This window comes from Mauremys reevesii, linkage group 24, assembly GCF_016161935.1.
Source record: "Mauremys reevesii isolate NIE-2019 linkage group 24, ASM1616193v1, whole genome shotgun sequence".
Taxonomy (NCBI): domain Eukaryota; kingdom Metazoa; phylum Chordata; order Testudines; family Geoemydidae; genus Mauremys; species Mauremys reevesii.
The window spans coordinates 15,153,822-15,176,360 of NC_052646.1; the positions used below are offsets into that span (position 1 = coordinate 15,153,822).

Below are 22,539 nucleotides of genomic sequence, written 5' to 3' on the forward strand. Positions count from 1 at the left end.
ATTTTGGCCACCAAGCTGAATAATCCATTATTAGCTCATCTGTAATCATGACACCAGCAACTGAGGCTTTAAGAAATACACTAAGAATCATGAGGGTCATGATTAAATCTTAAGAGTTGTCAATGTTGTGTGTGTTTGTAATTGGTAGGTATAAAGTGCACCATCTATTACCATGGAGGTATAACAGCATCATTATACTGCACATAAAAATGTTTTTTTTTCCCATGAGAAATTTTTGATTGAAAAGCTGTTGGTTTTTAATTTGATGTTTCAAACTGATTCGACTCCCCATTTCGAAATTAAAATGTCTGTCTTGCTTTGACTTAGAATGTTGTTTTGGTTATAAAAACAAAAAACAAGATTTTAAGTTGGAACGTTTCACGTGTTTTTTCCCTTTTGATGTTTCTCACGGGAAAAATCGGATTTTCCACCCACCTCAGAGCTGGCATTTTGCCCCCCTCGCAAAAAAATCTTGGCTACAACCATATTTTTTGCTGGCAAAACGTTCTCCAGGAAAAAATTTCAACTGGCATGACCTGATGGTACATAAGAATGGCCACATGGGTCAAACCAATGATCCACGTAGCCCAGTAATCTGTCTTCTGACAGTGTCCGGTGCCAGGTGCTTGAGAGGGAATGAATAGAACAGGCAATCAATAAATGATTCATCCTCTGTCATCACCTTCCGGCAGTCCGAGGCTTAGGGACACCCAGAGAATGGGGTTGCCTTCCCGACCATCCTGGCTAATAGCCATTGATGGACCTACCCTCCAGGAATGTATCTAGTTATTTTCTGAATCCTATTATAATTTTGACCTCACAACACCCCCTGGCAATGAGTTCCACAGGTTGACGGTGCGTTGGGTGAAGAAGTACTTCTTGTTGTTTGTTTTAAACCTGCTGCCTATTAATTTCATTGGCTGACCCCTAATTCTTGTGTTATGAGAAGGGGTAAATAACACTTCCTGATTTACTTTCTCCACACCCGTCATAGTTTTATAGAGCTCCTTCATATCCCCCCTTAGGTGTCTCTTTTCCAAACTGAACAATCCCAGTCTTTTTAATCTCTCCTCAGATGGAAGTTGTTCCATACCCCTCATCATTTTTATTGCCCTTCTCTTCACCTTGTCCCATTCTAATATATCTTTTCTCAAATGGGGCAACCAGAACTACACATAGTAGTCAAGGTGTGTGTTAGGATATAGATATTCAGGCCTGTCTGCAAAGGCCTAGACTTTAAGAATTTAGGTGTATTCTTATCACTTAGCTAGTTATAGAGGTATAAAAGAAAGAATAAAAAATCACGGTCAGTGTAGTGGCCTTCTCTTACTGTGACAGTCTGAGGCCTGGTTCTTTAGCAGCCATAAACTGGAAAATGTATGGTCACGTCCTCACATTCCAAACTAGTCATATTAAAATAAGGCAATCTGGGGCTGTTAGGAAGGTGATTCGATCTATCACCTCCAGACAAAGGAAAGAGCCTAGAAATTTAGTTTGATAGTTTTCTGTCTGGCAAGAACTCACTTATCAATAGACACAGCTGGAGAACCCTTATGTCTGTATAGATGTCGTTGTGAAATCCTCACTTCTCTATTGTTTTGTATGTTTATTTGCATGGTCTCTGTCTGGTTCTGTGATTGTTTCTGACTGCTGTATAATTAATTTTGCTAGGTGTAAACTAATTAAGGTGGTGGGATAAGGTGGGTGGTTAACTAATCATGTTACAATACGTTAGGATTGGTTAGGTAAATTTTAGTAGAATGATTGGTTAAGGTATAGCTGAAAAAATTACTATATAAATTAGGGGCAAACAGGAAGTAAGTTGGGATTCGAAAATAAGGAAAAGGAACTTGAATTTAAGCTTGCTGGAAGTTCACCCCAATAAACATCGAATTGTTTGCACCTTCGGACCTCAGGTATTGTTGCTCTCTGTTCATGCGAGAAGGACCAGGGAAGGGTGACTAACAGTGTGGTCATACCATGGCTTTATATAGAGGCATTATGATATTTTCTGTCTTATGATCTATCCTTTTCCTAATGGTTCCTAGCATTCTATTGGATTTTTTTAAATTGCTGCTGCACATTGAGTGGATGTTTTCAGAGAACTTTCCACAATGACTCCAAGATCCTTTTCTTGCATGGTAATGGCTAATGTCGACCCCGTCATTTGATGTGTATAGTTGGGATTATGTTTTCCAACGTACATTACTTTGCGCTTATCAGTGTTGAATTTCATCTGCCGTTTTGTTGTCCAGTCACCCCCAGTTCTAGGAGATCCCTTTGCAACTCTTCACAGTCTGCTTTGGACTTAACTAGCTTGAGTCACTTTGTATCATCTGCAAACTTTGCCACCTCACTGTTTACCCCTTTTTTCCAGGCCATTTAGATGAAGCTGTTATGTATGCCACGCCCACTCTGTGTTTAAGCCACACCCACTCATTGTGGTGCTCTGTCCCCCTCTTCTGGTGGCTGGGATGCATCTAGAAGTTGATAAGCCTTCTAACAGAGGTGGTTCTTTTAGCTCAGGCAGCAGCAGCCCAGGATTTTAGATGTAGAGGTCGTGGGTTCGAGCACCACTGTCAACCTCCCACATGGGTGCATCGAAGCAAGGCTTCCTATGTGGAGGGGAAAGAGGGGCTATGTCTCAGCTGGAGGAAGAGAGCAGATGCAGACAAGAAAGTGACAGAGGCTGGTACATCCGGTCCTGGTGCAAAGGAGGCAATGAGCCACAGGGGTGTTTCACACTGTTTATTACAGGCATCTGTTTCCTGGGGAAGGGGCAGTGGCAGCTGTGGCTTGCTTCTAGCAGGCGATGGAGGCTCGGTTGCTGGAATTCTCCCTTATCGTGCCCCGGATCCAGTTGGTGAATCTGCAGACTTTGGTGTAGACGCCCGGCTTGCCTTTTGGCGCGCAAACCTGTGATCCCCACGAGACGATGCCCTGGAGTTTCCCGTTGCAGACCAGCGGGCCGCCGGAGTCACCCTGCACGGGGAGTGGGGGGAAAGGGGGATGAGGAAGTAGGGAGAGACAGAGAAACCATTTCCATGGTAATGCTAAGACCACTGAGCTTGCCTCATCAGTAGATCTCAAAGAACTTTACAAAGGAGATCGGGATCCATTAGCGATCCGGTTGAGACGCATTTCCAATTCCGATGGAAAATTACCAAGAGGTGACCTAGGGGGTTTGCTCTCATTTGAGGGGTCCTCCTTCCCCACACTGTCCTCAGCACTGCCCCTCCCTTACCTGGCAGGAATCCACACCTCCTTCCCTCACACCAGCACACAGCATGTTTTCGGTGAGGGCGCCGGGGTAAGATTTATCGCAGTCCGCATTGTGCTGGATGTAGACTTTCCCACATTGCAGAATGTTGGGGTACTGCACTGGAACAAAAAGTCCCCAGAAGTTCACTGATGAGTTAAAGGGTGAGAGAAAACGCTTTCACCCATCTAGACGCAAAGCAGCATCTGTGTCTCAGTCACCACTCAGCACTTTGGTTCCAAGAGGAGCTCCATCTGAGAAAGAATTGGGGCTGTGTGATAAATTCTAACTTATGGGAGCAGAATCTTTCCCTGGGAATTTCAGAGAGGCCTAGGTGAGTTAGGTGCACAAAATCCCAGCCTTCGTGGGTAGAGTTGGCGGAAAAAGGGGGAGAAGGAGAGTGGGGATTGCAACATTGTTTCCAATTTTTTTTTTCACAGTTGTGTCACTGAAAATAAAAAATGCATCAAACGTTTGAAATTTGGAAATCATGTCAAAATTTGGAAATCTTGCCAACTTTTTGAAATCTGGGGAGCGCATCAACATTTGGAAATTTGGATTCTTGCTGGAATTTCAAAATTTGGAAGCTTGTTGAGATTTTGAAACGTGAAATCTTGGTGAAATTTGGCAAGCACGTCGAAAGATCAAAACTGCCTTGCAAATCTCATTGAAATACTGAAATCTGGTAGTCACATTGAAAAACTGAAATTTGGAAATCTTGTCAAAATTTTGAAATTTGCAAATCTCATCAGAATTTCTAAACGTTCAAAATTTGACCAGTCAGTTGAAAAGTAAATGGGAAATGGTCACAAAAATTGTAGATACATGGCAGTGAATATTAGGTAGGGAGGAACTCAGACGGGAAAAATGTTGGCTTTGAAATGAAGGGACAAACACAGAAACATCTGATTTGTTACTGTCACAGAATTCAAAGTGCCTCAGAAAGTATCTGTATATCCATCCATTCTTATACACATTCATCTGTCTTTACGCGCACCTATCATCCATCCATCTCACTTCATACACATCCATCCATCCACCCTCATCCACACCCATCCATCTCTCTTCAGACACTTCCATCCATCCATCATGATGCACATCTATCTATCTATCTATCTTGGCCAGGAACACCTATCTAATAGTGTGTCTACCCAGTGCACGACTGCTGTAGTATGTCAGAGGAGCTCCAGAGAGGTCTGAAAGGCCATTGCAAGAGTGTTCAAAGAACTTTCACTGCAGAACATCTGCGGTGTTCGCCCTCATTCCTGCAGGACCGCATATTCCCTCCACCTCCCTTCCGCCCCCCCAGCGCCCCATTGCAGATTGCTCCTGTACCTTTAGGGGTCTGGGTCGTGCCCCATCCGGACACCAGGCATTCCGTGTTGGGTTCAGGGCATCTGTCAGGCAGGCCGATGGTTTTGACGTAGTTGTTGAGGTTGGCGGCGTTCTGCAGCTTCAGCAGCATGATGTCGTAGTCGTGCGAGGTGAGGTTGTAGTTGGGGTGAGGGAAGGATTGGGTTGATTTGATGCACTGCTCCGTCCCCTCGCTCGTCCTCAGGCTGTACTCCCCCAGGCGAATGGAGATGGGGCTGTAGCAGGGACATGGCACAGGGAGCAAGATAAAAATAGCTGCACCCTCACCTGGGACCTCCCCTCTTCCCACCTTTCCTCCTTCTACAGCTGGGGGCTCTCTCCTGAGTAGCAGTGACTCTGAAAAAGATTTGGGGGTCATGGTGGGTAATTGGTGGCACACGAGCTGTGGCCCTAACAGCTAATGCGATCCTGGGAGGCATAAACAGGGGAACTTTGAGTAGGAGCACAGAAGTTATTTTACCTCTATTTGGCCCTGGTGTGACCATAGCTGGAATTCTGTGTCCTCAATTCAAGAAGGATTTTGATCATTTGGAGAAGGTTCAGAGAAGAGCCAGGAGAATGATTAAAGGATTAGAAAACCTGTCTTATAGTGACAGACTCCAGGAGCTCAATCTAGTTAGTTTAACAAAGAAAAGGTTAAGGTGTGACTTGATCCCAGTGTATAAATACCTAGATATGGAACAAATATTTAATTACGGGCTCTTCAATCTAGCAGAGGAAGGTCTAACACAATCCGCTAGCTGGAAGCTGAAGCTAAACAAATTCAGATGTTAAATAAAGCACAAATTTTGAATGGTGAGAGTAATTAACCAGTGGAACAATTTACCAAGGGGTCTGGTGGTGGATTTGTCATCATTGGGAATTTTTAAATCAAGACTGGAGGTGAGACTAGATGATCACAATTGTCTCTTCTGGCCTTGGGAAATATGATTCTGTGAATCTAAACTGCTCGGAATATGGTGATTCTTTTTGCAAGAATTTAAATAAAGAACAACCCAACCAAACATTTTTCCCGCCTGATTTCGTAGAAATTTCCACTTGAAAATTTTTGGATGAAAACTTGAATTTTTTTGTTTAAATTTTAAAACTATTTTCAGTTACAAATGTTCTTTGAATATCAACTCTGCTAAAAAGAAGTTGAATTTTTAATACCGTTTTTGATCTTTCCCACACTGTTTTTCAGAAACATTTTTGGTAAAATGCTTCACTTTTTGAAAGTGTTTTTAGTAAAAAAATCCATTTTTGTGTCACTATTTTCAGAGAACAAAATTGTTTTAAAAGAAACTTTTGGGGTAAAAATTGTGATGTTTTTAAATACCATTGGAGTTTGTGTGTGTGTGTGTGTGGGGGGAATCCGTTTTCCGAAAAATGCTTTTAGTAAAAATTTTGAAACCCATTTTTGGTGAAAAACGGTTGCAAAAACAATTTACAGGGTGTTTTGGTTTCAAATACCCTTTTGGTTAAAAAATATAAATCATTTTTTGAAAACTGTTTTTGATTAAAAAGCCTGTCTTTGAAAACCATTTTCTGTCCAAAAAAATCATTTTTGAGAACTATTTTTGGTACAAGTGTATGGTTTTTGTTCAAAAACTGAGAAATTTAGCTGCAAATGAGACTGCTTAAAAATTCCGTCTGATAAAAAGTCGTTTTGCCACCGAAAATTACTTTTCAACTGAAAAACGGTGGCCATATCTACAGCTGTCAAGCCACAAGAGCTAGTAATCCCATAACTCTTCACAATGGGAGACTAGTGCATAGCACATACTGAATAACACACGTCTGTGATGCTGTGTGTGAAACGCACAACAAAGGACTAACACAAGCACCTCCATTTTAGTAAAGAAGATGGCTGGCCTAAAGGTTATGTACGACTATGCTGCTCTAGGGGGAGCTAAGTTCCATTCCCTCCTTGCAAGTCATTTAAATTCTCTGTGCCTTCGTTTCCCCATCTCTACACTGCCCTAGTTCTGAGGGCTGTTGGAAAGATAAATACAATGACTGTGATACCACAGTGCTGGGGGCCATATACGGAGTTTAAAGTGATCAACAAAGAGCCGTGTTTAAAGCTTCATTTCTTCCCAGCTCAGGGATTTTTTTTTTTGCTGTTGATCCAACTCTATTAATTATAATTATGCTTAATGGAATATGGGAATATAATTATTATTATCATTATATAATTATAATATATATACTATTCCAAACATCGCACACGCATGAACACAGCTCCCTGTGAGAAAGTGAAGCAAATGACATTAACCGCAGATGAGGAAACCGAGGAAGAGATTGATTACAGTCTGAAGTCAATTGCACAGCAAGGACAATGAGCTGTGGATTTCATCTCAGCCCCCATAAAGCAGGAGATCCTTCCAGGCTCCCAACAATATCTGCTCATCCTAGAAGAGCCAATCTAGTATGCTGCTTCTGTGCATTTTTTTCTGGAGTCCCTGGCTGGGTTTATACTACCATTAGGGCAGGTTAAAAATGCATATTTTTTGAGGGAATATTGGATTTCTGGCTCAATAAAATTTTTCACACAAATTTCCCACTGAAAATGCCAATTTTTGTCAAAAAAAATGCCCCAAACCGTTAAAAATTTGGCCACATATAGATAGATAGTTTTATTCTGAAATGGCACCACTGCACCTCATGAGAGTTATAGCATGGGAACCTTGTGTCCTCCCCTCCACCCCCATTCTCCTCTACTTTCCAGGGTCTCCAGCTGGACTACAGCTCCCATGATGCTCTGCAGCAGAGCAACATTTAACCCTAAAAGCAGGTTGCATCATGGGAGCTGCAGACCAACCAGGGAACCCGGCCTATAGAAGAGAATGGAAGCGCAATGCAACCCACTACACCTCCTGTGATACACTGTGGCTGTGTGATGTTAACACTTGTCAGCTCACCCTATGCTAGAGGAGACACTGTAGTGCATCATGGGAGATATAATCCAACCAGGAAATCCAGCCTATAGAGGAGAATACAAGTGGAGAGGTGTGAGAGACCCAGACAACATCTCCCATAAGGCACTGCGGTGACTTTCTATATTGAAATATTTCAGATCTTAGATTTTTTGTTAAAAAGCCCTCAAAATTTCCTGTGGAAAATGTGCACAAAGATGATTTTTTCCCCTCCGTTTTCACTGGAGGGAAAAAAAAAATCATTTTCTCACCAGCCCCAGCTGTACACACCTCTCCAGAGGGAGGGGAAGGGCGGATGAGCCCGGCTCCTTTTGCAAAGTCTCCTAATCCTCTGTCTTTCCACGCAGGATGCTTTTAAGCAGAGACGCCAGCAGCTCGTTGTGACTGGGTGGTGATTGCAACCAGAGGCAGGTCGCAAAGCCGCCGAGTGAGATTTATCATCCCAAGCAATCTGGTGACTAAGGCCTACTCTTCCTGAGCAAAGCTGTAAATAATTACTGACCTGATTTGAGTGAGGGTTAAACCAGTTTCAGTGTGTCCACATTGTGGGGAGCAGGGTGTCCCACCAGTTCATCTACACAGGGCGATCAGACAGCAAATGTGAAAAATCAGGATGGGGGGTGGGGGTAATAGGAGCCTATATAAGAAAAAGACCCCAAAATCGGGACTGTCCCTATACAATCAGGACATCTGGTCACCCTACATCTACACCAGTGGTGCCCAAACCTTTCCTCTCACGTCCCCCTGACCAGTAACTGGTGTTCATGGCCCCCAGGCCGGGTGCAGCGTCATGGCCAGGCTGGGGGCTGCGGCCAGGAGCAGAGCCGCTGTGATAAATGAAGGGGCGGGGGGCAACCAGCCAGCCAGTAGCTATACAATCCCTCTTAGTAGCTGTTCTCTAATTGCTCTACGTGTAAAGGGTGAAAAAGTCTCACTGCTCTGCAGAGGTAAACGGAAGTGAGTGTACCTGGAGCAAATGAGAAGGCTAGAACTTTTTATAATTGAAAAAAAGACCCCCCGCCCTTTGTCTGTCTGTTGTTGTTCTCCCAGGGGAGAGGCAGACTGGGCAGAGCGATGGTGTAAGAAGCTTGGGGCCCGGTATGAAAAATCCTCGGTATCATACCTAGAAGCTACTCATTTGAAACCCCAGATATGTAAGTAGATCAGGAAATGTCTAGGGAGACGGGATTAGGTTTAACTCTTTTTATTTCTTTATGGCTTGTGGACGCCTCTGTGCTAAACCCAGGTGCTTTTGTTTTGCCTGTAACCTTTAAGCGGGACCTCAAGAAAGCGATGCTTGGTGCTTAATCCTTGTAGTTGCTCTTTTAAAATCTAGCAAATGCCTGAGTTTCCAAATATATTTTCTTTCTTTTTTAAAAAATAAGATTTACCTTTTTAAAGAACAGGATTGGATTTCTGTGTCTTAAGAGGTTGTGCACATGTTGTTTAGTTAGCTGGTGAAAACAGCTGATTTCCCTTTTTTGGGTCTTTCTCAGCTCTTCCCCGGGGTGTGTGTGTGTGTGTGTGTGTGTGAACGGGCTTGAGGGCACCCCACAGGAAGGGATTCCCAAGTGCTCTTTCCTGGGCTCTCCAAGGGGGTCTGCACTAAGGGTGGTGGCAGCATTTACCACTCCAGGGTCAGAGAAAAGCTGTACCCTTGGGAGTTTAATATCAGCCTGGAGTGGCCAGTGTTCATTTTTAGAATCCTTGCGGGCCCCACCTTCTGCACTCGGAGTGCCAGAGTGAGGAATTAGCCTTGACAGCTGCGGTAGGGTTGCCAACTTTCTATCTGCAGAAAACCGAACACCCTTGCCCCACCCCCTGTCCTGCCCCCTTCTTCGAGCCCCCCCGCCCATTCCCCCCGCCCCCGTTGCTTGCTTTCCCCACCCTCGCTCACTTGTGTGTTTTCACTGGGCTGGGGCAGGGGTGCAGGAGGGGGTGAGGGTTCTGGCTGCGGGTGCGGGCTCTGGGGTGAGGCAGAGGATGAGGGGTTCGGAGGGTGGGATGATGCTTTGGGCTGGAGCAGGGAGTTGGGGTGTGGGAGGGAGGGAGGGCTCTGGCTCTGACTGGGGGTGCGGGTTCTGAGGTGGGGCCAGAAATGAGGGGTTCAGCATGTGGGAAGAGGCTGTGTGCTGGGGCAGTGGGTTGAGGTGTGGGAGGGGCTGAAGCCTCTGGCTGGGGGTGCGGCCAGGGATGAGGGGTTTGGGATTCAGGAGGAGACTCTGGTCTGGAGCTGAGGGGTTCGGAGTACAGGAGGGGGCTCATGGGTGGGGCAGGGAGTTTGAGTGCAGGAGGAGGTGCGGGGTGAGGGCTCTAGGGTGGGGCCAGTGTTAAGCGGCTTGGGGTGCAGAAGAGGGCTCCGGGCTGGGGGGTGGATCCAAGGGTTCGGAGTGTGGGAGGGGCTTCAGGGGTGTGGCAGGGGGTTCTGAGCTGGGGCAGCGGGTTGGGGCGCAGGAAGGAGTTTGAGGTGCAGGCAGGCGGTGCTCACCTCAGGCTCACCTCACCTGGAAGTGGCCGGTATGTCCCTCTGGCTCCTAGGTAGAGGTGAGGTCAGGGAGGCTCCACGCGCTGCTCCCTGAGTGCCCGCTCTGCAGCTTTCATTGGCTGGGAACCGTGGCCAATGGGAGCTGTGGAGGCGGCATCTGTGGGAGGGGACAGTGCGCAGAGCCCCATGGCCACCCCTGCGTTTAGGAGCTGAAGGGATATGCTGGCCACTTCCGGGAGCCGCCTCAGGTCAGCGCCGCCCAGAGCCCATGCCCCAACCCCCTCCCGTGCCCCAGCCTGCCTGGGGCCAACCGGACTTTTAACAGTCTGGTCAGCAATGCCGACTGGAGCCGCCAGGGTCCCTTTTCGACTGGGCGTTCCGGTCAAAAACAGGATGCCTGGCAACCCTAAGCCACGGCCAGGTGCAGGGGCCAAGAGCGGTGGCCAGAGGGCTGGTGACTGAGAGCAGGGGCTGGGAGTGGGGGCCGGTGGCCAAGCAGAAGCTTAGAGTGGGGACCAAGAGCTGGGCTGCAGCTGGAAGCAGGGCCACAGCCAGGGCCGTGGGCTCAGAATGGAGCCAGGGCCACAGCTCAGAGGGGGCTGGGGCCACGGGGGCTGGCATGGGCCCCACTATGCCCCCCCGGATGTTCCTCCATGCCCCATCCCACAGTTTGGGGACCACCGTTCTAGATGGACCTAAGAACAGTTGAGTTAAAACCAGGGCAGCTTTTCCAGAAGCAGGGCTGCCCAGAGGATTCAGGGGGCCTGGCGTCTTCGGCGGCGAGGGGCCCTCGCTTCGGCGGTAATTCGGCAGCGGGGGGTCCTTCCGCTCTGGGACCCGCCGCCGAAGTGGCCCGAAGACCCGTGGCGGGGGCCCCCCGCCACCGTATTACTGCCGAAGACCTGGCACTCCGGGGGCCCAGTCCCCACGAGAGTTTTCCGGGGCCCCTGGAACGAGTGAAGGACCCTGCTCCAGGGGCCCCAAAAAACTCTTGTGGGGGCCCCTGAGGGGCCTGGGGCAAATGGCCCCACTTCCCCCCCCCCCGCACGGGCGGCCCTGTCCAGAAGAGGCAAGACTCTAAACTTTAACCTCCTTGGCAAATCCACTTGGGCTTGTGCTGTGTCTTGCTGCAGTGCATCTTTTCTATAATCAAATAAATTAGAGCCAGCTCAGATCTGCTCCAGGACATCTGGCAAAGGGGAAACAGGGTGGAATTCCTCACATGCAATATGCCTAGGCTTGGGAGGATATGATTTTTATTAATCAGTGGCGATTGCACTGCACACACGTGAACCGTGGGGAAAATATTTCCATGGATGATGATCAAAATATAGCGAAAAGCAAAGTAAGAAAAGTGCGGCTCGAGCCCTTTGGTTTTCAGGCTCTTTGCTTTGTCCGGATCGCCATGCGAAGCCGGCAATTTGTGTTTTAACGGCTACAGAGCTTTAACTTTTTGACTCCCCACGTCTACTGCCGTTAAATAATCATCTGATTCCTCCCCGTTGTCTGCCCCCCGCAATGACGAAAATTTAAATAACTAAGAACAGGGGGAAAAAGATGCTGGAAACGTATCATTTTGCACAGCTGTGAAAATTTAAAATAATTAAAAAAAAACCGTACAAAGAAGCATCAGTATTGCCCTTCAAAATGATCAAAAAATAAAAGCCAAATTCTGCCAAGCCCAAAGCTTCAGGAGGGTAGGCTGGCTGGACCATGGATCTGATATGGGTTCAAGGCTGGGAGATACCTGGCCGGGTGGTCCCCTGTGTCTGAAATGGGGTGAGGAGATGGGGGACGCTGGGCTAACAAACAAACAACAAAACACCGCCCGCAATATATGTATTCTGATGTTATCGTTTTCCTTACCTTATCCTCACGCGGCCCAAGCTGGACTACAGGGGTGGGAATTAGGAAGCTCTCCAACGTGTCCCAGGTTGCGTCACTGGCATATTAAATCTTTGAACTGGCAGAACAAAAACCGGCCAGGTGGCAATCCTAGAAGTCGGGGGAGGGAATACACCAGGCTAGACGGACCATGTGTCTAAGCTAGATTCATAGCGGTATAGATTCCAAGGCCAGAATGGTTCATTGTGATCATCTAGTCTGACTCCCTGCAGAGCTCAGGCCAGAGACCTGCCCCAAAACTAATTCCCAAAGCAGATCTTCTAGAAAAACACCCAGTGTTGATTTAAAATCTTTCAGTGACTGAGAACCCACCATGACCCTTGGTAAATTGTTCCCATGGTTAATTACGCCATCTTTTCTGTCTGAATTTGCCTAGCTTCAGCTTTCAGCCGCTGGGTGGTGTTAGACCTACCTCGCGAGACTGACGAGCCCATTAGCAAATATTCGTTCCGCCTGTAGGTGCTTATAGACGGGGATCACGTCACCCTTCTCTTTGTTAAGCTTTGTTAAGGCAGATGAAATTCAATGTTGATAAATGCAAAGCAATGCACACTGGAAAACATAATCCCAACCGCCCATGTGCAATGAAGGGATCTAAATTAGCTGTTACCACTCAAGAAAGAGATCTTGGAGTCATTGTGATAGTTCTCTGAAAACACCTGCTCAGTGTGCAGCGGCAGTCAAAAAAGCAAACAGAATGTTAGGAATCATTAAGAAAGGGATAGATAATAAGACAGAAAATCTCATATTGTCTCTATATAAATCCATGGTATGCCCACACATTGAACACTGCGTGCAGATGTGGTCGCCCCATCTCAAAAAAGATACATGGGAATTGGAAAAGGTTCAGAAAAGGGCAACAAAAATGATTAGGAGAATGGAACAGCTTCCGTATGAGGAGAGATTAATAAGACTGGGACTTTTCAGCTTGGAAAAGAGACGATTAAGGGGGGATATGACAGAGGTCTATAAGATCATGACTGTTGTGGAGAAAGTAAATAAGGAAATGTTATTTACTCCTTCTCATAACACAAGAACTAGGGGTCACCCAATGAAATGAACAGGCAGCAGGTTTAAAACAAACAAAAGGAAGTATTTCTTCACACAATGCACAGTCAACCTGTGGAACTCTTTGCCAGAGGATGTTGTGAAGGCCAAGACTATAACAGGGTTTAAAAAAGAACTCGATCAGTTCCCAGAGGACAGGTCCATCATTGGCTATTAGCTGGGATGGGCAGGGATGGTGTCCTTAGCCTCTGTTTGCTAGAAGCTGGGAATGGGCGATGGGATGGATCACTTGACGATTCCCTGTTCTGTTCATTCTCTCTGGGGTACCTGGCACTAGCCACTGTCAGAGGACAGGATACTGGGTTAGATGGACCTTTGGTCTGACCCAGTGTGGCCGTTCTTATGCTGTAATAGACGGAGCTCCTGGAGTCTCTCACTCGAAGGCAGATTTTCTAACCTTTAATCATTCTCATGTCTCTTCTCTGAACCTTCTCTGTTCTGGGGTGGGGGACACCCACTTCGACGAGCCTCTGTATTTGATCTGGGGTGAGGGACACTGGGCTAGACAGATCCATGGGTCTGACCTGACATGGGAGGGGAGACTGGGCAAGATGGGTCCATGGGTTTGATTCAGGAGGGCAGGGAAGGGTGGTGGATACCAGTCTGCATCCAGGGCAGCAAGGAGTGAGTGGGGATCCCGGCCTGGACTGATCCATTGTTCCATCTCTAACAAGTTCTGTGTTGCTCTTATATACTCCTCACATACACCTCGTTGCCCTGATACCGTTGGCTTGCATTCACCGTCCTCAGGCGCTCTTTGTCAGTAATGCTCATGCCAGTTGGCATAGACATGCAGGTGTGAAAATCCAGTTGAGTACACAAGGCCTTTAATTGTTTCCCAGATGCCACCGGGGGCAGACTATGGAGATGGCATTCATTCAGAAGAAAAGGCCTAATTCCATGTTTAATGATGGGCCGAGGTATAAAATCAGACATTCAGATTTTGGGTTTCCTCCGATTTTTCGCCACTTAAGGCCACAGGGTGAGTGGGATCTAGGAGTTTTGTGGACACTCCCTCCCCCACTCACATCCACATTTTTTTCCTTTTCTTTGTTTCCTTTTTCCCTTTTCTCCATCAGGGCTGGTCCAAATTTTTCATTGGAAACTCGTTTTTTGGTGGAAAATTGTTTTTTTGACAATGCAAAATTTACTGTGAAAAGTGTCTGCTTTCTGGGAGAATTTAGACATTGCATCAAAAAGAGAACGCCCCAAAATCAGCAAGTTGTATCTAAAAATGGCAAAACTTCAGTTTGGAAATACTGCCTCAGTGCCTCATGGGAACTGCAGTTTAGTCGCGCATGCCACTGTTTTCCTTTATGGGCTGGGCTTCCCATCGGGACTACATCTCCCATGCTGCACTACGGCAACTAACAAGTCACGGTGCATCATGAGAGATGTAGTATTTTTCAAGCACTGAAAACAGAAGGCACTTAACTCCCAATCTCCTTGCCCCCACCCATTCCATCCAGCACAAGGATCGGTGATTAAATAGATCACATTGACACTGAAGTGACCCAATTAGATGAATAAAGGACAAGGGACATTTGCTGACCTGATTGTGCTGTGTGCTGCACAGATCCCAGCTGAGATGAGGACATCACCCCATGAGTTATACCCACAGTTATACTCTGCAGCCACCAGGGCGAGACATTTACCTTCGTTTTAATGAAAGCTATGAACCTGCAGAATCTGTAGATATCGTGTTGGCTGCCGGCCAAACATAGTCCAGAGACCACATCTGACCTTCCTGCACCACATCTGGCTTTGCTTCCCCAGGGGCTCATGCTTCAAGATCTAAGTTTCCCATTACAAACAGCTTCCCCGCTGCCCGTGATAATCACATGATTTTTTTCTGCCAATCTCAGAATTTTTGAATCAATCTTGTGGGTTTTTTTTATACCAAACTAATTTTTGGATTCCTATCTCATGACTTTTTTTCTGCCAGTCTCATGATTTTTTTTTTTTAATCACAGTTTCATAATTTTAACCCCAGGTCATTATAATCTCATGATTTTTTCCTGCCAGTTCGGTAATTTTTAAAGCAATCTCCTGATGTTATGCCAATCTCATGATTTTTAAATCAGTCTTGTGGTTTTCTAATGCTTATCTCATTTCTTGGCTAAAAAGCCAGTCTCGGGGCTTTTTATGCCAACCTGGTGCTTTTTCTCAGGGCTTTGAGGTGATGACACGCTGGCATTGCAGTGAGGCAGACATCTGAAAGCAAGGGACAATCTTTTCCCTGCCTGCATTTGTGCCATACCAACCCTCTGGATTTCCAGCCCTTCCTGCCCGAGGCTACAGAGAGACACCTACACAGGGCGGTTCTGTCTGCGTCTCACGCTCCCACTCAGCATCACCTTTGTGGAATTCAAGGGAGTGAAGGCGATTTTGAAATCATCAGCTGTGTGGGTAATGGCAGATCCAGGCATTGAGCCACAGAGCAGAGATTTGTTGGAGAAGGAAGAGAGGTGCTGGGGGCCTGGCCCCATTGACTCCAATGGAGCTACGGCCCATTGACCCCAGCTGGGATCTGGCCCCATTGACCCCAATGGAGCTATGGCCCATTGACCCCCCATTGACCCCAGCTGGGATCTGGCCCCATGGACTCCAATGGAGCTACGGCCCATTGACCCCAGCTGGGATCTGGCCCCATTGACTCCAATGGAGCTTTGGCCAATTGACACCAGCTGGGATCTGGCCCCATTGTGTCAATGGCCTAGAGGCGGGGGGAAATGTCAGGTGGACATCGTCCTTGGAGGCTACTTAATGGCGTTTTAACTTAATGATGTTTAAAAGAGCCCTGAGTCCAGGGAGCTGAGACCATGGGAATTAGACAGCAAGGCAGAAGCAATCTGGCAGCGGGGCAAACAGCAAATTAGACAGAGATTTGCAGTTGATAGGACTGCAACCAAAAATACATGCAAAAGGTCATTGCTACTCTGGGCTGCATACTTACTGCAGATTGTTCATGTTATTACTGATTACAGGTGCCCCATTACACCAGATGCTGCACAAAGACACACCGAGACGCTGCACGGCTCTGTTCCACTCTGGGCAGCACGTCTAGGGCGAGGTGCTGAGCCTCAGCTCCCTCAAGGTATTTCAGTGCTTAACTCCCGCCCAGCGAGGCACTGAGGCCAAGAGACGCAGGGCGTTCCAGCCAAGAAGCCGGGAAATGATCTAGAAGGCAGAGGAACTGATTTCGGAGGGAAAGGCAAAGGCTGGGCTGGGCTAAGGTAGTTAGGGTGCATCTACACCACGATAAAAGACCCATGGCATGGCTGGCCCGGGGCTTGGGCCGAGGGGCTACAAAATTGCAGTGTAGAGGCGTGGGCTCGGGATGGAGCCCAGGCTCCGAGACCCCAAGAAAAGGAGGGTCTCGGAACCCAGATCCAAACATCCCCACTGCAGTTCTTAGCCCTGCAGAGCAAATCAGCTGAGACTCGACACTGCGGGTTTTGTATCGTCTGTTTCGATGGGTATAAATTCCTGGGCATCCTTCGGACATCCTGCCTCGTTAGCTGTGAGGACTATTCTCCCTGTTGCACAGATAGGGAAACTGAGGCAGACAGAGGCTAAGTGACTTGCCCAAAGTCATCCAGGAAGTCTGTGGCAGAGCAAGGCCTTGAACACAGCTCTCCCCAAGTCTAGGCCAGGGGCCTAACCACAGGGCCACCCTTCCAGTCCACTCTCCAAGCTCCAGTCTGGCTAAGTGCTGTCCATAAGATTATAGACTCACCCTTTGGCTAGCTGCCCAGTCTTGTGATAGGTGCTGGGATTGCTACATTCCTGGCGCCTTCAGTCATGTCAGGACAAGGTAAACTTAGCTTTTGTTGGGGAAAACAGCAGCAGCCGCCTTCCCCTAAGCTCAGTGTCGCAGCCCCCACTCTCCTCTGAATAGAACCCTGGAGTCCTGACTCCCAGTCCCCCCCGTTCTAACCACTAGACCCAGCTCCCCTCCCAGAGCCAGGGATAGAACCAGGAGACCCTGCTTCCAGTCTTCTAACCACTAGGCCCCACTCTCCTCCCGGAGCTGGGGATAGAACCCAGGAATCCTGACTTTCAGCACCTGTCCCAGTGTAAGCCCTCTCCAGTGTTACTAGTAAAAAGCGACAGAGTCCTGTGGCACCTTATAGTCTAGCAGACGTATTGGAGCATAAGCGGAGTGTTACCAGTGGTACTATACATAGCTTCCCCCCTCCATTTCATTTGTTATTTATTATTAGGCTTGAAAGGATTCGATTTTTATTGGAAAATGTCAGTAAACCTTATTTTCTTTGCCCACACACAAACCGATGAAAGAACATTTCCACTGACAATAAACTAAATGGACAGAGGGGCAAAATTGAAAAAAAATGCTGCTTGAGAACTAATTAGAGTTTTGATTTCAGGCTATTTTCTCTGTAGGTTTTGACGTGTGATGTTGCCAATTTGTGTTTTAACTTTTTGAATTTCCGGGTCTAGTGTCATTAAATAATTATTGTCTTAAGCCCCTGCTGTCTGATTCCCCCCAGAACTGTGAAAATTTTAATAGATTTAAATGGGAAAAAAAATGCTTCAACCCCACAATTTTGTGAAATGTTGTAAATTGAAATCTATACAACTTACCATGGGTCATGGTGGCTTCTCCATCACTGCTAACTTTTAAATCAAGAGCGGATGCGTTTCTAGGAATTATTTTGGGGGCCGTTCTCTGGCCTGTGCCACAGGAGGGCAGACCAGGTGAGCCCTTCTGGTCTTGGAATCTATGAATTAATTACTCAAAAGGTTCACTTTAGTTTGGTGATTTACCAACGCAAAAGAGCTGCCGGCTGTGGGATAGGCCTAATTCACTGGCCGCACAGTGCTAACTTTGCCTAGAATAGAAGAAGCATCACAAAGAGAAAATGTTCTGGACAAATGTTTTTTGGACCGTGAATAATTTACTTGCTGAAAAATTGGCATTTTGGTTGCCCTTAAATTATTGGTGACTTGAACACAAATTCAATGAATAGATTTGGCCCAAGACTTTTTTTAGGGGGCGGGGGGGGGGGGGGGCTTAGGTGCCATTCCGCAAATGGAGAGAAAGGCACCTTATGTAATATTTTTGTTTGATGTCATTCCTTTCTAGAGCTGAGCAAATCGTTTGCAACACATCATTTTTCTGACACACATGGGCAGCGCGTATCGTAGGCCGAGCAAAGCTGGGGCCCCCCAAACAGCCCTGCGTGGCCCCGCCCTGAGACACCCCCCTTCCCCCTTGGCCTCAGCCCAGGCAGGCTGCTCCTCTTCCGGGAAGAGTCCTGGGGCTGGGGCTGGGGCCAGGGAAGCCGGCCCGTAGCTGGGAGTTGGGGTGGCTGGGGCTGCCCAGTGCTGGGGTCCCCCTGGGCGCTGGGGCCAGGGCTCGGGGCTGCATTGGTGATACTGCAGGGCTGGGGGCACTGTGGCTACCTGCCCTGGGATGGGGGAGGGCTGGGGGCATTGGGGCTGGAGGTTCTGGGGGCCATGGTTCTCACCCGGCGCTCCAGGGCTGGGGGCTGTGTGCTGCCCGCCTGCCTGGCACTCTGGGGCTGGAGGCGTTTGGGTGGCCCGGGCAGGGCCGGCTCTAGGTTTTTTGCCGCCCCAAGCAAAACAATTTTTGGCTGCCCCCCCCCAGCTCTGGGCTCTCTCTTCCCCACACCCGCTACCCCCGTCACCCCAGCTCGGGGCTCTCTCTTCCCCCCCCACCCGCCCCCACTGTTACCCCAGCTCTGGGCTCTCTCTTCCCCACACGCACCCCCTGTTACCCCAGCTCTGGGCTCTCTCTTCCCCACACCCGCACCCCTGTCACCCCAGCTCTGGGCTCTCTCTCCCCACCCGCACCCCCTGTCACCCCAGCTCTGGGCTCTCTCTTCGGGCCCCAGTGAAAAATATTTTCAGGCCCCCCAGCAAGGGCGGAGCGGCTAAACAGGGCCACCAGAAGCTAAATAAATAAATAAATAAATAAATAAAAAGGCCGGAATGCCGCCCTTGAAAATGTGCCGCCCCGAGCACGTGCTTGGTTTGCTGGTGCCTAGAGCCGGCCCTGGGCCTGGGACTAGGGGAGGGGGAAGGAGGGGCTCTGGACTTTGGCGGGGGAAGGGGGGGCAGTCCTCGGGCAGAAGGGGTGGACTGGGCCAAGGGCTCGCCTCCCCAAGCCTCTGGTTCACCCACTGACATATTGCATCTGTCTTTCCCCCTTGAACTGAGTACAAAACACTGCAAGTATAGACAAGCTTCTCCACAAGGAGAAATTCTCCCACTTGCCAACCTGAAGCACTCAAAAATCACGAGTCAGGCCCCCAAATCATTAGAAGAGCTGGGCAAAGAATGGATTTTTCACTCGCTGGTCATTCTGAAAAATCCCCCCCCCAAATTATTTCGGGTTGAACTGAAAATGAATTTTTTCTAAATTTTCAGAGAATCCAAAAGCTGAAAAAATAACCGCAGGCCAAACATAATGTTTCGTTTGTCCTGAAACTAAATATTTCATTTCAATCTTTTTGTGACATATTTAATTTAAAAAAAAAATCCTGCAGGAAATTTCGAAACAAAAAAGTCCTTTCGAATTGAAAAATTAAAACGTGTCATTTCAAAAATGTCAGAATGCAATATTTTGATTTTTTTTCTGAATTTTTTATATTTTAGGATTTCCCCCCCCCGAAGCAATTAGGTGAAATCAACATGAATTAATGAAATCTGCTTTTTTAGAAGAAAAATATCTGCATTGTTCACCAAAATAAAAAAAAAGGTTTTAGTCAAAAGAATTGTCCAAGTCTAGTCAAAAGATTGGCTTAAAAATCATCAGTTATTTTGAAATAAAAGATTTAAGGTTTTTTTTGTTTGTGTTCTGGTTTTGGAGCAATTTGGATTCCTTTTGCTCTGCACTCATGAAGACTAGAAACTTCTGAAAAATGAAAACTCTTGTCTCCACCAATGGAAGCCTTAGGAAAAAAGATCAAATATTGTGAGACGCGGGATAAACCCTCTTCTTTTTCCTGAACAGTTCATGACGCGTGCTCCCAATGGATGCATTATTGGTTGGTTACAATAGGAGACGTGATTTAACTCTCATCCCTGATTGGTAATATACAATAAATCATTCCATCAGAAGCAGATGTCGCATGGCCTATTGTTTCTAGCCATAATGATGCAAACTGTGAATGCTGGCTGATAACTTCAAAGCCATTTAATGCATTGGGATGCCCAATTCCCAGTCAAATAAATGGGACCCGGGCATCAAAACCCAGTGGCTGGCTTTCAAATCCCAGCCTAACTCCAGATCGTCATTACTATACTATGGTATAGTAAAGGGCTTACATGTTGGGGAAATCAGGGTTGCTAATATGCTAGAAATGACATTTATCGTGACTGGATATTTTTCAGCCAGACTATTTTTTCTGGTGAAAAATCCAGATTCGGCAACACTATTTTACCAATTCATGTCGGTTTCCAAATGGTTCATTTAAAACCAAAATATGAAAAAACCCAAAATGTTTCATGTCAACAGCTGAAAAATTTTGATTATTTTGGTTCAAAATTTCCCTTCATTTGATTTTGAAAAAACATTAAAAAACGCTCAGTAACAAAATGAAATCTTCCGTTTCAGGTCGAACAAAACATTCCATCCCGCCCGAAACAAAAAAGTGTTGTTATACTTTTCGATTTGTTGTACATTGTGAAAAATGTGAACCCCAAACCATTTCCCCCCGATTTTTCAGCAGTGCCAGTGGACCGAAAAATCGGTTCTTTGCACAGCATTGAAATGGATATCGAGGGAGAAATTTCCCTTCTGCTTCCAGAACTGCCAACCCCACACATTCCAAAGTCGTGAGTCCAGCCCCCCAAAATCATGAGATTGGCTTAAAAATCAGGAAATTACTTGCAATTTTTTAAAACTACAGACCAAATACAGCAAGAACCGCAGATTTTTATGATTTGTTTAAATTTAACACCTGGTTTCAGACTCTCTCAATTTCTCAAATTTTCCATCTTTTCTCCCCAACTAGGAAGGTGGAAACTTACTTTTCTTGTTACAATGGAAGCCGAGATACTCTCTTAGTCACTGGACTCCAGGGGCTGGGACTTGGGGAAAAGCACCGCTAACTACTGGGGGACTAGTGGTAAAATAGCAACGCTGGGCCAGATCCCGCAGCTGGTGGCAATTGGTTGTAACCCCACTGGAGCAAATTTATGCCATTTGAGGATCTAGGTCACATTTCCAAGTACCCTTTACAGATCAGAGCCCCATTGTGCTGAGCATTGCACAGACCCAGAGACAGACAGTCCCTGCCCCAGCTGAGTTTGGGGCCCTGCTGTGCTGGGCTCTGCCCAGACGCAGCCAGGGACAGTCCCTGCCCCGGGTGGGATCGGGGCCCTGTCGTGCTGGGCGCTGCCCAGATACAGCCAGAGAGGCCCAGCCTGGAAGCTCTTACACTCCACAAAACCAAGGCCCCAACAGAGAGCAGGAGGAGGTGAAACATGTTCTGAATCTCACACCTCCCACATCCACCAGCACAGCTAGTTAGGGTCCTTACACAGCTCCCATCGCCATAGCGTCTAGGCCTCTTTCTCCTCACCAGCCCCCTGTGAAGCAGGGCAGGGCTGTTATCCCCATTGTCCAGATGGGGAAAACTGAGGCGCAGGCCGGCTCAGTGAGCTGCCCAAGGGAAGTCAGCTTTGAGCAGGGAATGGAAGCTGGGTGTCCTGAGTGCCTGGCTCGTGTCCTAACCGACACCCCCCCCCCCCACATCCCCTCCCTGCATCCCCCCTCCTGGCCCTGGGCTCCTTACCGTGCGGTGTCGCAGTGGGCAGCCGTCAGCACCCAGCTGGGGTCGATCAACACCCCCCCACAGCGCACGGTGTTGGGGGAGCCCATCAGGGCCACCTGGTAGGCCTGCTGGTGCTGGCCACAGGACTGTCCCCCGATGATCCGCTCGTCCTCAGCAGCCACTAAAGTGTGTGTGTGTGTGTGGGGGGGGAAATGTCAGTGTCCGAACTAGGGTTGCCGACTGTCTAATTGCATCAACCTAAACACCCTTGCCCCGCCCCTGTCCCACCCCTTCCCCAAGGCCCCCGCCCCTGCCCCACCCTTCCTCGGAGGCCCAGCCCCCCTTCCTACGTTGCTCGCTGTCCCCCACCCTCACTCACTGTCACCGGGCTGGGGCAGGGGATTGGGGTGCGGGCTCTGGGTTGGGGAGTGGGGCTGAGAGGTTCGGAGCATGGGCTGATCCTGGGGCAGGGGGTTGGGGTGCAGGAGGGGGCTCCAGGCTGAGCCTGGGGCAGGAGATTGGGGCATGGGAGGGAGTTTGAGGGCAGGAGGGGGGTCAGGGCTGGGGCAGGGGGTTGGGCTGCAGGAGGCGGTGAGGGGTGTAGACTCCAGCTGGACGGCGCTTACCATGGGTGGCTCCCGGTAGTGGTGGCATGTCCGACAGCATCTCCTAGGCTCAGGGCAGCCAGGCGGCTCTGCGCACTGCTCCGGCCTGCAGGCATCGCCCCCGCAGCTCCCATTGGCCGCGGTTCCCTGTTCCAGG

General features: G+C 48.1%; 1 protein-coding gene across 1 annotated transcript; it reads right to left on the reverse strand.

The window, feature by feature from the left end:
- Positions 1–2,738: 2,738 nt before the first annotated feature.
- LOC120390066 (trypsin-like) lies at positions 2,739–22,539 on the reverse strand. Its single transcript, XM_039512344.1, has 5 exons — positions 22,404–22,539; positions 21,799–21,958; positions 4,595–4,848; positions 3,245–3,381; positions 2,739–2,982 (listed from the first exon to the last, which is right to left on the reverse strand). Exons 1-5 carry the CDS (start codon positions 22,441–22,443, stop codon positions 2,803–2,805), a joined length of 771 nt encoding a protein of 256 aa, XP_039368278.1. The 5' UTR covers positions 22,444–22,539; the 3' UTR covers positions 2,739–2,802.